General features: G+C 43.2%; 3 protein-coding genes and 2 non-coding genes across 19 annotated transcripts in view; all 5 read right to left on the bottom strand.

The window, feature by feature from the left end:
• The window catches only part of TRIM66 (tripartite motif containing 66), a 51,752-nt gene extending 48,158 nt beyond the window's left edge, over positions 1-3,594 (bottom strand). For 7 of the 9 annotated variants that reach the window (XM_048069978.2, XM_048069975.2, XM_048069977.2 and 4 more), the window contains exon 1: positions 50-3,594. The gene's annotated coding sequence lies outside the window, so the exon portion shown is untranslated. The remainder of the gene's footprint in view (positions 1-49) is intronic. The other 2 variants (XM_048069969.2, XM_048069970.2) reach the window with 2 other exon arrangements.
• A 148-nt stretch (positions 3,595-3,742) lies between these two features.
• RPL27A (ribosomal protein L27a) lies at positions 3,743-7,175 on the bottom strand. The gene is made up of 5 exons (XM_048069999.2): positions 7,082-7,175; positions 6,750-6,813; positions 6,104-6,179; positions 5,099-5,273; positions 3,743-3,921 (listed from the first exon to the last, which is right to left on the bottom strand). The coding sequence occupies exons 1-5, from the start codon at positions 7,082-7,084 to the stop codon at positions 3,793-3,795; spliced, it is 447 nt and encodes a 148-aa protein (XP_047925956.1). The 5' UTR covers positions 7,085-7,175; the 3' UTR covers positions 3,743-3,792.
• Positions 4,655-4,787, bottom strand: LOC125183506 (small nucleolar RNA SNORA3/SNORA45 family). Its single transcript, XR_007165640.2, has one exon. It is a non-coding gene; the product is annotated as a small nucleolar RNA SNORA3/SNORA45 family (small nucleolar RNA).
• LOC125183505 (small nucleolar RNA SNORA3/SNORA45 family) lies at positions 5,614-5,745 on the bottom strand. The gene has a single exon (XR_007165639.1). It is a non-coding gene; the product is annotated as a small nucleolar RNA SNORA3/SNORA45 family (small nucleolar RNA).
• Positions 7,176-9,166: 1,991 nt separating the features above from the next.
• DENND2B (DENN domain containing 2B) overlaps positions 9,167-16,935 on the bottom strand; it is a 165,497-nt gene continuing 157,728 nt past the window's right edge. For all 7 annotated transcript variants that reach the window (XM_048069987.2, XM_066997293.1, XM_066997292.1 and 4 more), the window contains 6 exons: positions 14,427-14,604; positions 13,310-13,351; positions 12,284-12,395; positions 11,054-11,293; positions 10,364-10,450; positions 9,167-9,938 (listed from right to left, as the gene is read on the bottom strand). In XM_048069987.2, coding sequence (XP_047925944.1) covers positions 9,904-9,938; positions 10,364-10,450; positions 11,054-11,293; positions 12,284-12,395; positions 13,310-13,351; positions 14,427-14,604 — 694 coding nt within the window. In that variant the 3' untranslated portion in view covers positions 9,167-9,903. The remainder of the gene's footprint in view (positions 9,939-10,363; positions 10,451-11,053; positions 11,294-12,283; positions 12,396-13,309; positions 13,352-14,426; positions 14,605-16,935) is intronic.

Raw genomic sequence — 16,935 nt, 5'->3', positions numbered from 1 at the left:
CTGACTGAACCTCCTTCCTGGGGCCACAGTCCCATGTAGTTGCCCCTACCTTGGCATGGTGGCCTTGCCATCAGCAGTACACTACTTGCAGCAATCTTCAGATTTCCCCATCACAGAAGAACAGCGACTAATCCTAGAGATATGTATTCTTTTGGAGGATTCCATCTCAAGGCAGATTCCAATAGAAATGTTTAGCAGACACAACTTCTTCTACAATGAAACAAAATTGTGAAAGTCTCAGAAGTTCACAACCAGCCTTCTCTGTGTGTTGCATCCTGAAGTCATTGCTATTTAAGAAAAATTGGACTTCACGTTAAAGTCACCATAACACCTCACACCCAAGGCCCACTTCTAAGAACCAATGAAAATAAGTAGATATTCATCAGTTTTACTGAATTCACTCCAACAAATTCAAATATACCACTAAAACTTGTGACTGTAATTTCAAAACTACAGGTCCCTTTAGAAAACAGCTGCGGTAATTGCACCTGTAGTTTAAACAATAAACATTACAAAAGTGCTTATTATATGAGCTCACTTTTTACAGTTCATCTTCATCAACCATCTTTCAGAGACAAATGTGATTAGGGAAGCACAGCTTTTCAGTTTGCACCATCTCCTTTGTTTCTTGCAAGTCCTGTTGCTAAGCAAACAGACCAGAACCTGCAAAAACATGTAATGTCTGCAATAGGAAGTTGAGGTCTTCGGCTACCGCATTGTTCAGTCAGAGAAACCACAGCCCGGGACCAAAGTATCAATGCACAGAGAATCAGTGCAAACACAAAGCCAAATATTGGGAAATGCTCTATCACCATAAAGGCCAAACCTGTCTGAATGAGCCAGAAGCGGGTTACCATACATTTTAATCTATGCTTTTTGCAGAACATGTGAAACTATGTGCAAGTTTTTTGATAGGAGGGGGAAGGATGAGGGTGAGATAAAGTGCTACTTTCCTGCTGAGATAGGTATGCAAAGCAGCAGTCAGGCAGCTACATTACCAGTGACTTGGCTAGGCTGGTGGGAAACACCAAGTCCAGCAGCTGCAATTACAAAGCAAATAACTGCATCTGAAGGGATGTGGTGAGGGTGAAGAGGCAGGACACAGGACAGAAATGGATGAAGATGGGGTGGGTGAGCAGGGGGAGGCAGCTGGCAAGCAGTCACACCCGAAACAGGGAGAAAAGCCCCTAGCATTTGGCCTATCAGCCCAAGGAGGGAAAACGAAAGGCGCTGTATAGTGTTGGGGGAGCTGCTGCAGGACCAAAAGATCAATGACAGCCCCTGGAGGGCAACAGCCACACCAAACAAATCAAAGGGAAGCAGCCAGGTATCACAGGACTGAAACTTCCAGTGAAGCACCTATATATTTCACACAGGAGAAGTTTGTAACAGGTATATTCCCATAATTATATTATTTTAGTATTTTAGGGATAGAATCCCTATGCAAGACTTTCAACTTTCACCATTCTGTTCTCTCAGATCTAATCAGGTGATTTTTTGTATCTTCTTCTTTCAATTAAAAATGGATATTGCTACAGCATTTTAAAATGTTGTAACATAAACTTTGCAAGTTCCATCTAGAATTACTTCTAGAATAACTTTATCAGCAGCAGCCCATTTTGTCCTTTGAGGAAAAAGAGAGAGTCAGCGTGCCAGACAACCTTCCGGTGGCTCCACAGCAGCCCTCACAGCAGCTTCTTGTTCGGGATCTGTGGAGCTCAGCCAAGGCAGCGGTGTGAGTGAAGCAAAACCCGCCTGCTTGATTGACCAGGCTCAATACCTCACACGCGCAATCCCCAAACTAACTGTTTCAAAACAAACGGGGGGGGGAGGGGGGGGATAAAAATCAGTGACAAAGAAAAATGCTGCATGTGATTTTTGACCTTAAACCATCACCAAGTCAGGGCTCCAATCCCAAACGCTTGATGACTTTGAACAAAAATATGAGGTGAGCAGGTGTGTGAAATTAGCCCTGTTAATAAAAGCAGGCGGTAAACGCAGTGAAATTGCTATTTACTCAGCCCTCTTAACACCTTGGAAACATTCTCCAAGTACCTGGGGACCGGCTGGGAAACAAACCCAGAGAAACGGCGCGGCGACAGGCGGGCACCGCGGCCCTCCCGAGCCCCCCGGACAGGGCAGCTCGCGCCCAACGGCCGCCACCTCAGCAGCGGGCGCCCCCGCGCGCCCAACGGCCGTGACTGAGAGCTGCGGGCGGGACCCGGCGCTCGCCTCAGGAAGATGGCGGCGGCGCGGAGCGAGAGGGGCCGCCAAACTTTTGGGTTGTACTCAAAGTTCAACTGTACAAAATATCGAAGAATTACTTACAACATTAATGTATTAAAACATTAAATACCAAAGAATTGAGAGCAGTGTCTGCTGTGTACGTTAGCTATCTGGAATCACTTGCTGATTGTGTGCACAGGGTGCTTCTGTGTGAATCAAGCTTCTCACAGTCAGTGGGATCTGGTCGGACACCATACTGACAGCAGGCAGTAGCAATGGTCCTTATTTTACTGTACCCCACGACTTACCTTTGAGGACCGAACCAAACCCTCGATAGATGTTCTGGTTACACTGCTTCTCCTTGTTATCTGTCTTGCAGCAACATCCTTAGCTGCTTGAAATAATCGGAAGCTGGACTCTCACCTTCCACAGCCTGTAGTCCCCTTTGGAGACACTTTTCACCTCCTCCCCACACTGTACCTGATGAAGAGTCTACCATAAACACGTTAGTCTGCAGGGTTGGACTAAGGCAACTTGTAAACGCCAGTGAGTGCTTATGTTTCATTGGTCTTTAACCTTTGACAGCCGTTCAGTAGCATAATGTGTTAGCATAAAGGCGTCCCAGCACTCACTATTTATCTTAAAAACTTCAGTATTTCACAAACTTTAAATGCAATGCACATCAACTTTACCCTAAAAGCCCTGAAATAATTCATGCCAAACACTAGGTTAAGGGTTCATTAATAGGATTGTATCACATGTACTAGAAGTTAATCTGTAGCACCTAGGAATACTTTAAGACTTATAATGCTGAGCATTATAGTAACAGTTTGATTTTAACCATCATGTAAGGATTCTTCTTTGGCATACATGGCCAACCCTTGCATTGGCAATTGAAGTCCTATTTTGACATTACAACTACGCAAATAATGTTTTATAGAATCATTTTAAAGCACGTATAGAAATTCATACAGTGCAGCTCTACAGCTGTGCCATAGCTGCGTACACGTTTGAAGCTACCTGGCACCATTTGTCCCACAAAAGCAACTTCAGGAATTGTGTGCTGTACACTTGAAAAGGAGGTTAGTCAATTGCAAAAATGAAGTTACATGAATTGTGTCATTAAGCAAGGCAGGCTTGGTGTCATGACCACTTCCCTGGGGAGCCTGTCCCAGTGCTCAACCACTCACTCAGTGAAGAACCTTTTCCTAATACCCAACCTGAATTGCTCCTGAGGCAGCTTCATGCTGTTCCCTCAGGTCCTATCGCTGGTCACCAGAGCGCGTCACCTACTGAAGGAGTTGCACAAATACAGGAATAACCTATGTACATTGCTACCTTGTAAAAACAAAGCAGCAAGGTATCTCTTCAAATGCCAGACGCCACTGTAGCCACACAGTTTAAAATCGTAGCAAGCATCAGCCAAACCACTGATCAAAAACAGCCAGAAATCACTAAATCCACAAGACTGAAGTCAGGACAGTGTGTGAACAAGTCAAAAAAATCTATCAATCAACACATTTTACACATTGTCTTTATTCAAAACTTCAAATAAAACAATGGCCTTTATGCCACAAGCACACATGCACCTCCAACTTCTTTGATCTTCTCCTCCGCTCTTCTACTGAAGAACTTTGCTTTCACAATTACAGGCTGCTTGGGCAGCTTGCCCTTGCCCAGGACTTTGTAGTATCCCTAGAAAGATTAAAAAAACATTATATGTTTGTAATCAGCTTAAAGGCTCCTACATTCAGACCTGTCTTTTAGCACACACCAGTAAAAAACAAAACCATGATCACCACTGCTGACCTCATTCATTGTCCGTCTCCAATACAAGATTGGTATGAATGGAAAAAAATATCCTGTGTGATCTAGTGGCGTTGCATTCATTCAGAGAAGTGGAAACTATAAAGTAAATTAAAGGTTTTGGTAACTTAGAATGTTGGAAGTTGTAATATTCCCAGTACTGCATACAGAAAACACTGAAGTCTTGTAAATAAGCTGCCAACCACTTCCACTTCCCACAGCACGCACAGAGCAGCTGGCTGCATTTCTCCAACAAACTACTTACTACACCCACTTACATCTGGCACATGCTCTTTACCTGCTGGACATCCTGGTATTCCTGAAGAGAGCAGAAGACTCTTCTGCACATCTTAAAAGTAAAACTGAAGAGCGTCAACACATTGGTGCCCAAGCACCTGTGTGGTTTATTCTGCTCTGCAAGCTGTCACAGCAATAGTTCCCCTCTCCCCTCGTTTCACTCCTATCCTTTGCATAAAAAGGACAACCATGGCACAAGGCCCGTTAATACTACAGCCTTTAAGTCACAGCTTATTAGAAGAGGTGTAACTGGCCAGCAGAGGTATTTGGTACACAAAACATATCTACTTGGTAATTAGTTTCACTACCTACTTGACAGACTGGTTAGTGTCACTGATTTGGTGGCTGACTGAGATATGAAGCATCACAGCCAGTGAATGTGGATCAGAAGTTTAATGTCCGAGAATGATAGCACACCAGAACAATCACAAGTGTAAAGATGTGACTCTAGTCTCGGAATTAAAAGTGACTTTATATAAGTGAGAATAGCTCTATCATGTTTTCATACCTACGTTTGGTGATATTTTGAACAAGTAATCTTTCACCACCTTTCAAAAATAAGGGAAGTCATTCTTACAGGAAAAAACATAACTTAAGTACTAGTTTAACCACTGATATGCTAAGATGCATGAATTTGTACCAAGAAGTCTACAGATATTCATGCACTGCAGCTTATTTGCAGTTTACCATTTTGTTACTTGGATATGCAAAGCTAAGTTACACTTCAAGCGAGCAGAAACTGCAGATCTGAATCTGAACAGAAACTTACTGAGCGCACAACATCAATGACTGGGGCCAGTCCAGCCTGGTTTTTTGCATAATTGAGCCTTGTCTGTTCAGTAACAAGGGTCCACAGTTTATCCAAATTGACAGTAGGACAGAACTTTTGGTTTTTCTTCAAGTGATAGTGTCTCATGCCTACTTTTCCAAAGTAGCCAGGGTGACTGTGAAAGAAAACACATTCCTCGTTAGGTCACATTTTTAATTCATCCTAAGCAAGTAGGACTACAAATCAACACTAACACAACATCTTACTTGTTCAAAGAAATTAAAAGTAAAATTTTATCTTACTTTCACATTACACGTTTATTTGTATTAATACATGTGGTATCTAAGTGTAATAATCATTGCTATCCAAAGCAAGGGAAAATTATTTTCCTTAAAGCATCTGTTCTCCCTTGAACTCACAACTTAATCCTTCTCATGGTGAGTCTGGTCCAATCCTGCATTTTCTGAGCAAAACCAACTCGGTGCAAGACTGCACTGCACGAGGAGCTTCAGAGCTCCTGTCACTAACCTGGTGACTGACTGAGTCAACAATGGTCACAGCCAGCGAATAGAGATTAGTGGTTACTTTCCGAGTACTCTAGCACACCAGGACAACAGGCAGTGTTCAGATGTGACTCTAGTCTCGGCAGTGAGACAACGACCCTTGCCTCTATAGCATGCAGTTAAGTAGAGTGTAGCTTTGATTTATATAACGCTTCAGATTTACCTAACATTTTGTGGGCACATCTGTTAGTATGGACAACGGTGTAACTGGCAAGCTTGGTCAAGTTTACTGCACTGAACTCTCAAAGATGCCTGGCTTAAGAAAAAAAGGCCGCTGAGTTTAGAGAAAATGGGGACACAAGTTGATTTCAGCTATTAAACTTTCATGTTTGAGAAAAAGATACATAGGATTGTAGGGAAGTTTGGTGGTTCACATAAAATTTAGTTGTTTCTACTTCAGACACATGCATTTTGCTAGCACATGTTTAAAACGTTAGCTTACTATTTATCAAAGTTAATCCTGTGATGGTGCATACCACCAGCATTACCACGGCCACCAGGATGTTTCCTATGTTTGCCTAAAAAGAAAAATGAAGTTGGTTAAACTAAGAATATCACATGTAATACTTGAGCTTAGGAGCACAAAGTCAACTTAAGCTAATTACTCTGATGATAGCAGTCCTATCCTTCTCCATTCGTATCAACTCAGTGAGCTAAACCCACTAAAGACTAACCCTAGACAAGAAAAAAAACAAAAAAAACCCGATGCCTTTAACCTACAGAAGTATGAGAAGACACCAGTGCTAACACAAGCAAACTGACAAGAACAGGCAGGAACGGCCATAGTTTGAACTGGCACAACATCAGCCTGCAAACTTAAAATGTCGCCCAGCCACGTTCTCAGGCAACACCTACCGCCCAAGTACTATCCAAGTTAAGTCACAAACCCAGTCCACAGGGATGGGCAAAACTCCGGAGCACCACGTTCCTGGGGCATCTCCCCCACGGTGCGGGCACCACCCGCACGTGCTGCGGCCCTCAGAGCTGCTCGCCGGGCCCGTGTTTGTGCGCTCCTCGTCTGCCCGCCCGAGGCGGCGCCCGAGCAGCGAAGGCCCGCCGGCGTTGCGGAGCCGCAGCCCCCCACTTACCGATGCGGCCGTGGCCGTGGCTGACGTGTCCCCTCAGCTTCCTGGTCTTCCTGAGCCGGGAAGGCTGCGGAGAAGCGGCAGAGGTGAGCGCGGCGGCACACGGCCCTCCCCCCGCAGAGCCGCCGCTCCTCCGCGCCTCACGGCCCACAGCGGGCGGCGGCCGGGGCCCTGCGAGGAGAGGCCGGAGCGGCCGCCCCGGGCCGCCCTCAACGCCCCGAGCAGGCCGCGGGCCTGGAGAACCGCCCGCCACGGCCACCCTCAGCCCACCCCCGGGCACGTCCCGCGGCGAGGGGCAGCCCGTCCCGCCCCGCTCCGTCCCGTCCCGCACCCACCATCTTGTCGGCGTGCGCGAGGGAAGGGAAAGGGCGCCGCGCTCGCGAGACCGGGGGAAGGCACCGTCGCCCACGGCGAACTCTCGCGAGACTTCGCGGAGGCTCCTCCTGCCGGCGCCGAGCCGCGGGGCGGTGTCGCGGAGCCCGGCCCGGCCGCTCGCCTCCTGCGGCCTGTGCCGAGGGGGGCGGGGGGAGGCCGGGGAGTTGGGTCACGGCACTCCGCACGAGTAGCCGGGACAATAAACGCAATGCCCGTAAACGCCGCCGTCTGTCACGCCAGAGTAACAGTTCCTGGACAACTGGAAACAATTGTTTCGTACTGTTTTTTTTATTTAAATATATTCTGCGCCAGAAGATTTTACACTTTTTTTTTTCTCTCCCCAGTTTTGAACCACAGGCCTCCACGCTGGTTTTTCTTCAGGACTTCCTTCTCGGTTACATGGTGCACGAGCGGTGTTCCACCGTTCAGCAGTCGTCACCTCAGTTTTCTAAACTAAGGTGCAAGGTGGAATAATACACCCCACACTTTCATTTCAGTTGTTTGTTTTAAACACAGACCTTTGGAAACACTAAGGTTGATTTACATAGCCATGGTCCGAGGACCAGGAAGGTACCTACAAGCTTTTGAAATGTGATTGTCACCCTGACTGGTGCACTCCTCTGACTGCAAAACCCAGAACAACATGCTGACGGGTAATTTATCGTTCAAAAGCTTCCTGCTTAGATTTTTACAGTGCAGATGGAGGAAAACAGCTTCTGTGTGGGAGATGCATTTTACCGCACCGCATTCTCTTAACACGTGCATCCTGTGTCTCTCTTGCATTCCTAACAACTCTTTTCATGTCAACATTACCATCACCCAAGGATGACGTTTTATCAATCATTTTCTCAAAAGGAACATGTATTTACACATATAATTACTGTTGTTTATAAAATAGCCAGCATCCACCTGTACAAGTGAAAGCTATTGCTTCTGATTTGAAGAACTACATCTGAAAGTCACTCCGTAGCTTACAACATATTACAGCATAAAACCTGTAGAAATTAACATTTGTGATTACATTTCAATTGAATCAGAAGCGCTTGATATTCTACATTCTACAGATGCTTCTTTTCATGTACACTTAAGCTTTGGTATATACTTGAGTGTGAGGGAGGTAAGGAAAAAAGGAAACGACTTCACCTTTTTGGTGAATAAACCCTCAATTTTGTTCTATGAGGCTGATAGCACACCAGAACCACTGCCAGGTTAGGAATTGCGCAAGCCTCAAAGACAGTTTAACTACACAAGGAAGTCACACTGCAAATGAAGAAAAATGCAGTGGTCTTTTTTCTTTAAAAAGAAAGCTCTAGGTAATTTTCATTAGATGTCAGACTTGAAAGAATATTCAAGTATTTTCTGTTTTCTTCTTCAGGCTAAGGAAAAGCTAATAGAATCTCTTAACAGCATTTGTGTTACCGGATTAAAGATGAATGTGGTACTTGTGTAGCACTTGCTGCTGTGCAGAGGGCCATGGCAAGCTAATCATTCCTGTCCTGCTGAAGAGCATTCACCACGATGCAAGCACCACCTGAACCAGACTGCAATTAATACAAAAGAAAAGCAGATTGTCATAGAATGCAGCTGATTAGCTCATCAGAAATTTAAGCAAAATATTTGTCTGCTACAAGCTGTTCTTATTCTACTTGGATCATTTAACCAAATTAAACGTAAAAACATATGTAGCATAAAAACAATGTGAAAATATCACAGTTCAGGATCAGTTGTCTATGATACAAGATATAATTTGCTGCTAACCCGTGTGAAGAAGAAAAAAGGAAAATCGTTTTAAGAGATGCTTCTGTTAGGATAAAATTAACAAAACAGTGATGATATAAAATGCCATGTCTCGGCTCTAATAAAAAGCATTAACTAGAAGGAAAACCAAGTAGTATCATGAAATAGCAAACCTACTGAAAGAGTTTCATAATAACCTTTTTTTTTTGGTATTTTAATTGAAAATTCACATTCACAAGTTTCTCTGGTTTTGTACCCACTCAAAATCAGAAGTCCACAAAGGTTTGCAAAGAATATAAACAAACAGGTATATTTACATAGTTTATTAGGAACCATACATACATACATTAGGAAAGGATGAACTGTACCTACTCATTGCAGCTTGCATGTCAAAGAACTGAGATCTCCTCACGGTTAGCAGTCTTAGTGCAGAATGGATTACAAGTAGTTTACTGACCAGAGTTCAAACGGAGTGGAAGGTTTGTATTGTGAACCAAGTACCTTATTATCAAGTTACTTTGTTATTTCTTTCTTTTAAAATTAATTAGAAGGAAAATTAGGAAAAGAATACCAACTCTGCCACATGAAAACAGCCCCCGCGCATACAACCTCTCCCACGTACCCCAGAGCTCATTCATTACCGCAGTACTCAGGCATCAGTGTAGTTCTCACAAACATTCCCTGAAGTCAGTGGTTCTGCTGAGACAGTCAGCTGCACATAATCAGCTATTCATTTTTGCACCAAGCATAACTCAATTCATACTAAAGAAAAAAAGCACCTGTTATTCTCAGGAATATACAAATATTTACCACAGTTTTTCTTGCTCATTACAAAATCAGTTACAAAAGCTTACAGCACATTATTTACAAATTCTATCCAAATACATAAAGGAGTCATCATCTGACACACTGTAACAGCATCGGTAGTCACTCAAAGCTGTGGTCAGCTTTTTTCATTCTCCTCCCACATCAAAATTTGGAGTTGCAGGGGTCTTAAGGACAGTGTCATAAATAGTCTTTGGGTTGATGTTTCAGCAGAAAGGGTTTAATTCTTCTTGTGAAGGAACTTCATTTTATTTCCTAAAGAAAACACACCATCAATCACTAGCATATACTGAAAAAGCCAAGTGCAATCAAAAATCCCTTAACAAATGGGTCTAATTTGTAGTGTAGTTGCTACAGTGACTCTTAATACCGGCAGAGATAGCCAACTGACAGAGTCTTTGGTAGTCTACCTTCTTATTTTTTCTTCCTCCTCAATTATTCAATTATGTTTTCCCTGCTTTTTCTCCCCAAATGAAGATGTTCACAGAGATCATAATTAAATCTGCTTTTTGTCAGGTTTAAGTATGTTTTCACTTTTTTTTTTCCTTTTGATACTTCCTATCGCATACCGAAACCACCAGTCGATCATCTCATCTCACCTCAGGCAAGGCTTTTTTGAATTTAAACAACACCCAGACATGCACATCCATTTCAGAAACACTTGTAAAGATTTTCCTCACCAAGGCCTCGCAGAAACTTGTTTACTCCGCTTTGCTCGGTGTCCGGAAGCTCTTCCAAATATTGCTCAACCCTCTGTTCAAAGAGACCTGCGGGACAGGGGGGAAGACGGGGCTGGGCGGCGCGCGGTGCAGCACAACCCGCACCCTCCCGCATCCCCCCCGCCTTGCCCCGCCGCTCGCCGCCCGCGCAGCGCCACGGGGCCCCCTCACGGCGCCTCGCAGGCCGCGGCGGCCGGGGCTGGCAGCGCCGCCCCGCACGGTGGCGCTGGGGCCGGCCGGGCCCTCCCCTGGCCCCGGGGGGGGCGCTGCAGCCCGCCCGGGAACCGCAGCACGGCCCCGTTCCCCTCCTGCGCCGCTCCGCCTTGTTGTGCGGGCCCTGCCACGGTGCGCCTCTGAGGGCAGCCGCCCGGGCAGCTCCACGCCAGGGTTGGCTGTGCCCTTCGCGGGAGCACTGCTGTGGCACGAGCAATTTTGCCTTTGAGTGATTTAAGGCGCTCAGCCGTGGATTCTCCTGGTTAAAGCCTTTGCGCGATCGCTACCATTTAGCCCCGTGAGAAGCAGGTAACGTGCTTCTGGCGGTTTGTTAGCTACACAGAATTTGCTAGGCTCCGACAGCAAATGAAGGTGCTAACTGTTGGATCAGTGTGAAATGCACGTGATCTGCATCACAGCAAAGGACATCACCCTTACCTTTTGCCCTGCATTTTCTCAGCTCTCTGTCCTGGATGAAACCAGCAAACATTTGGGATTCCATGAACACTTCCAAGAAGCGCCGGATACTCTTAGAGGCCACAGATTTACGGAAAGCCTCCCTTTGGAAGACACGCTCTCCTTTTTCATTCTGGGTTAGGAACAGGGAATAATGGCCAATGGTCTCCACAAAGAATCGGATAAAAACCTCAGACACTAATCCATTCAGGGTGTTACATTCTGCAAAACAAGGCAGCAATAAGACACCAAAATCAGCTGCTCCCAGATTTGTCAGTGTTGTCATCCCCCCTGAGCCAGGTACTGTCATCTAGCAGTTTATTGATGCTAATAACTGAAAGGAGTTGTACCAAATCCTTTGCGGCCATGGATATGTGTCAGATAGGGAACAATGCTTTATAATCAAGAGTGCCAGCCTACAAAACCGATGTTGCGTAACTAAAAATCAACAAGAAATACAAATCCTCAGGAGACAGGTTAGGAAATTAAAAATTCTGTGGGTGCCTCATCAAAATTAGACCTCTTACTTTAAATCTGAATAAGTGTTTTCTTAACAAAATTCTGTATGACTGCGAATTAAAATGTTTGCTCTGGGGATAATGAACCTGTACCAAAACAGATCAAAAAGGGTGTGTTGTAGAATTTAGGTTTTCATCGCTTCTGAGATGTTAAAATAATTTTACATATGTAAAGCAAAGATGAGTAGAAATACATTTCAAAAACTGAATAGAGGCCCGTTGCATACCATTTAACCACAGTCAGTTAAATTCTCCCTGGGCTCTTTTTATAATTGCTGGTGAGAAATATGAACCTTCCAAGGCAATTCAGCCCCTCTAGTACAGAAACCATTCCTGGGAGGTACCTGCTTCCCTCTCCTGAATATATCAAGAGTCAACAGCAACTCTGAATTCAGACACACTTCTAAACATGTATAGTTATCTGGATTGAACCAGGGCCAAGTTAACTGCAAAACTCTTTTTGAGTAAAGGCTTAAAAGTACTCATGTGCATGTCAGTTACAAAGAAACTAAAACAGACTGCTGATAATGTATTACTGTGTGTTGATGTCATCAGTCCCATTCCATGTGTTCAGAGATTATCTTTGATACTGCAAAAGGTATTTGAGTACTAACATCTTTCTTTCTCCTGGGTAGAAAGTCAGAATACTACCTACATGTCTGTTAATAATGAGCCTGTTTCCAAATGAACTTACCATCATCTGAATCGCTATCTGAATCCTGATTTATCAGTTCGTTCTTTCTCTCTAGAGCCTGCTCCAGAGCAGCCTGCAGTTTTCTAGGTAACAGCGTGTCTTCATCATCCATCTGACAGAGGAAAAAAAATCTTTAGATCATATTCATCATGTACAGCAACTATAGTACATACTTTTGCACAGATTAAAATTCAGAAGAAAAGCATTTTTTATCAGTTAGCTACTGTCATGACTACATAAATGAAATAATAAAAACATATATGCAGCTATCATGTATTTCTGAACAAGATTTCTCATTACTCTTAAAGTCAGAAAAGATAATTCAAAGAGCAAAATAATCCAAAGACCAAGGCAGCAAAACCTAGCTACATGTATACACAGCTGCTTGGTACTTGATTCTACTTATTATTCTAGCATATCTTGTTTTCTGGGGTTTTGCCCCACTGCTGTCTTCAACTTATTTAAAGCTTATTCAGCAAAAGCAAGCAGACACAAGAATCTTAGCAGTGCAACCACTACTCACCAGTCATGTCTTCCAGGGATACAAGGAAATTTACTCACCTAACCTGCAGACAGATACTTTTGAAGTTATCTAGTGCCATATTACTACAGGAGATGGTGATCCTTCATCTCCTGGCTCACAAGGCTCCTGCTTCTGCTACCAAACTGCTATTCTCTACCTTTCCTCTCTCACTCAGAGACTTCCTTGCAATTTTTGTCTCTAACACTGTGAGTTTTCTTGCTAACATGATATTGTTATCTTTGGATGCTTTCTTTACACCGCAAACACAGTTCTTGATTTCTTCTGACATTTACGGCCTCAATCCCTGTTGGATACCTGAGGAGAGTAGTGCCAATTTGCAACTGAAACAGAAAATGAGCATTTTTTTCCTAGTGTCTTGCCTACTGCACAGTTCCTGCCACACATCTCTGATTAAAAAAAAAAAAAAAAAATGGAAACCTAATAATATGATAGGACTAAACAGGTTGCTAAGCTGTGTGGCAACATTGCAAGCTGTACTTTACCTGTCTGATGAATCGATCAGATCCCAGGTTAACCATCAAAGCCTGAAGAAATAAAACATTACAGTGAAATATGTATTAAGAGACAGAAAACATTTGTGTCTGCTTTTTAATGGAGAAAGATCATCTGAATGGTCCCAAGCCTCAACATGAATCAAATTCCTGCTATGAAAACAACAGGTTTATGAAGTTCTTTCTGTAGAGCTCAAAGTCTAATTTATCATCATTAAATACAACAGATCTAGTACAATGGATCTGTAAATATGTAAAAAAAAAAAGTTAAAAGGATTAGGCAGGTTTTTTTCTCACACTTAATGCAAGCTATTGGTAATCATTTTTTGCTATCATGTGGATGACAAGTATTTCAGAGGGCTTCAAAGAAAATGGTACTGTCTTAGGCAGCAGGACTTCTGAAGTGCAAGGGTGTGAAATGTTGATGCTAATGAAGCACTGATGCTGCGAGAAGGAGCTGGGAAGATGTGGGAGAGCAATGTTAGGAGAGTGGGAGGAAAACAACAGAGATTTACAAGGACCTGATGCACACAATATATTGAAAGTGGGCACAAAAAGATGATTTAATAGAAAAATGACAGGAAAAGAGAAGTAAGAAAGAACAGTGTGGCCTTGAGGAATTTGGTGGTATTTTACTGGAAGAACTGATGAAGTGGAACTCTCATTTGAATTCCAATATAGTATTAGCAAAGTCTTAAAAGTTACCAAAAAAAAAAAAAGGCCTTAAAGGCTTTATTTTCTCTCCTGCCTATGGCTTCATGCACAACTTCCATTAGCATTAACAGGTGTCATAGTAGCTGGCATTTCGTACTTCCTCTTGTTGTTCCAGGAACAACAAAATCAAAAGAAATGAGAATATTTACACTACTTAATTGTTAACCAGGTTACGATTTGCTTCTCTCTGTCAAGGTGCCAGGCACAGAGAGCGGGATAAAAGAGAAGACTAAACTTAAAACTGCAGTTTTACCAAGAGGCAGTTGTACATGAGAATTTGGCAGAGAAGAAACAAAAAGGAATATTAAAAATTACACACATGTGGACTTTTGTGCCTCTCTCCAGGGCAAGGCCAGTTTTAGTCCAGGCAAATAATTTTGGTGCCAGCTCCTACCTCCTCCACAGGCAGCTCCTTCAGTTTTGGCAGAGAGCTGGAGAGCAGTCCCACCAGGAAGGGCGTAGGGCAGCACACGATATCAATCATGGATGAGGGCAGAACAGGAATGAAGGTGTGCTGCCAGGAGAAGGGGTACAGCAGAGCCACCACGGCGTGCGAGCAGCTCGAGAGGGTGCTGAAGAGAGAGGAACATCTGTGTGAGCAGAGCTTGTTCATCCAGAACATGTATCACCAGCTGATAAACTAGTGTGTTAAAACGCAAGTGCCCAAGGGGCTGCCCCCGTTTCCCCATATGCTTTTCAACATATTGCTTCTGACTTCTGATGACCTAGGTGTCGTTCCAGTCCATATTCCCTCTGCAGTGGGGAGCGTGGTAGCTCCTCCCATGTCCACCTTTAAGTGACTTGAAACTAAAGCTAAAAGACTAGAATCAGTTTGTTTCATCACAGCAGTCAGGAGACTATGATCTAGAAGATGATGTTTAATGTTCCCAGCAACAGTAAATAACAGCCACTTTGAATGACTGCTTGAAATCACAAACCAACTGCAGTTCTCAGCTGTAATGACCACTTAAGTATTAACAATGCACAATATTGGTGTTCTTACGTGAATCACTGGTACACAAACGAGCAAATGAAAAAATAAAAATTGATGCAAAGTATTGTTAAGAAAAACTATTAACTCAGATAAAAACAGAATAAAAATAAACAAAAAAACAACAATGCTTGTTCCAAAGAAAATTAGTAAAAGCGACACATTTTTCAAAGTTTGTGTATTTTTGTGACAACAGCCTACTTTTAGTGCAGTGTATTTTGATGGGCTTACTGACTAACTGTGGTGATCATGGCATTAACCCTGCTCAGAAATATCCATGTCAGCATACCCTAAATACTAAGGCTTAATGTCGTTGGCGGAACATATACTGCATACGTTGTCCTTCCACCTACTGAATCTGATTCCCTTTTACAGTTACATGGTCTCCAAACATAAAAAATAAAGGAACCTCATTACCAAGCCAGTTTTAACTGCAGGGGAATAAAGTCTCCGTTACAGAGCTTTGATTTTGGACTGAATTGATGTCTGCTTCTTCCATGCTGAGGATGACAGAAATTTGGGATTTTACCCTGCCTAGCATGACTGAGCTAATTTTCTCACAGTGCAAACTTCTGCTGTGCTTAATGTAGCCACAAATAACTATAAATAACTAATAACTTCAGAGCGGTTATTGCTTGAGAATGCTGGGGCGGGGGGGAGCAGGAAGGGGGCATGCTGATTTCTTTTACTGCAAGACTTTTTGGAAACTTTAGGTGGCATCAGACTTCCACTGGAATAACTCTCAGAAGCATTTTTACTTGACTATCCTAGGGCCAGGAGAAAGGTTTCATCTGTTTGTTCCTGTCAGTGATTAACTTTTGAAGTTTGGTGAATGGAAAAAGCGAGAATTAGAGGAAGAAGACAGAAAAGTTTTGGGAAACATAAAAATTGTAAACACTTGTCTTCTTACTCTGTTGTTGTTTTTTTTTTTTTTTTTTTTTTTTACTTGATACTTCCTTTAAGGTCTATCAATTACAGCATGTTTTTATAACATATGAAGCCTAAACCAGTATTCTTGTAAAATTACGTGTTTCTCTAATTTTTCTTTATAGCATGCAACGATGCTGATATTGACTCCTATTTTGGTCCCTAGAGTGCCTGCAGTACCAAACATAATGCTGTGTTTTGGAAGAACTGTAGAGCACGGTGCAGACTCCCAGCACAATTCTCAAGCTCACTTTAATGATGCTGTGGCATTTTCAACTGCTACCGATTCGGTCGTCTTACATGAATGACTAAAAAAAGAGCCAGGCCAAGCTAAAAGCAGGAAGACAAACATTCTTCTAATATTCAGTGAATATTTTTTTCCTTTCTATAGAATGCCCTTTTGTAACTTGCTGTTTTACACACAGTGCTGTGACGTAAATCAGCCCCTGCATCCTCGTGTGTGTGCTATTCCCACGCTAGGGGAGGCTTCGGGCTCCAGCCCAGGACATCGATTTCTCCTTCAGAGCTTTCCCAGAAGGCGGTTAGGGCAGCGCAGCAGCTGAACACAGCATGTGGCAGCACCCTGCTTGGCGAGCATCCCGCAGGTCACACCATTGCCCTTGTCAGCCCCTTGGCCTGTGCTTTTTTTAAGGCTCCATGCACAGGCACTGCTTGTGCAGAGGTCAGAGAGACTTGAAGACACCCACCAGTGTCACCAAACTCTTACTTGTCCAAAGCATCTGTGTCTCTGCCATAGCTGGAAAGATAATTACAAAGGATACATATCTTTCACTTTGGTGTGAGGCTTTTACATTCCGTAAGGTCAACTTCAGAGAGAACAGATGTAAGGGAACCCACAATTTAAATCTCTAAAATACAATTCAAATCCTTTCAAAAGGGTATTATTATTCATGAGAAGCATATTTTGTAAATTAGAAGAAGAAAGTCCTATCCTAGGAAAACAAGTCTACTTTTTCCTTTCAAG

This window comes from Anser cygnoides, chromosome 5 (assembly GCF_040182565.1).
Source record: "Anser cygnoides isolate HZ-2024a breed goose chromosome 5, Taihu_goose_T2T_genome, whole genome shotgun sequence".
Taxonomy (NCBI): Eukaryota; Metazoa; Chordata; class Aves; order Anseriformes; family Anatidae; genus Anser; species Anser cygnoides.
The sequence above is the reverse complement of the archived record's forward strand: the minus strand, read 5'-3'. Positions and strand labels throughout refer to the sequence as shown.

Excerpts from the sequence above, each read along its gene's own strand:
- RPL27A (XM_048069999.2), bottom strand. Across the intron at positions 6,180-6,749 it reads CCACGGCCACGGCCGCATCG|GCAAACATAGGAAACATCCT; the intron begins GTAAGTGGGGGG and ends TTTTCTTTTTAG. Across the intron at positions 3,922-5,098 it reads TCATTGATGTTGTGCGCTCA|GGATACTACAAAGTCCTGGG; the intron begins GTAAGTTTCTGT and ends TAATCTTTCTAG.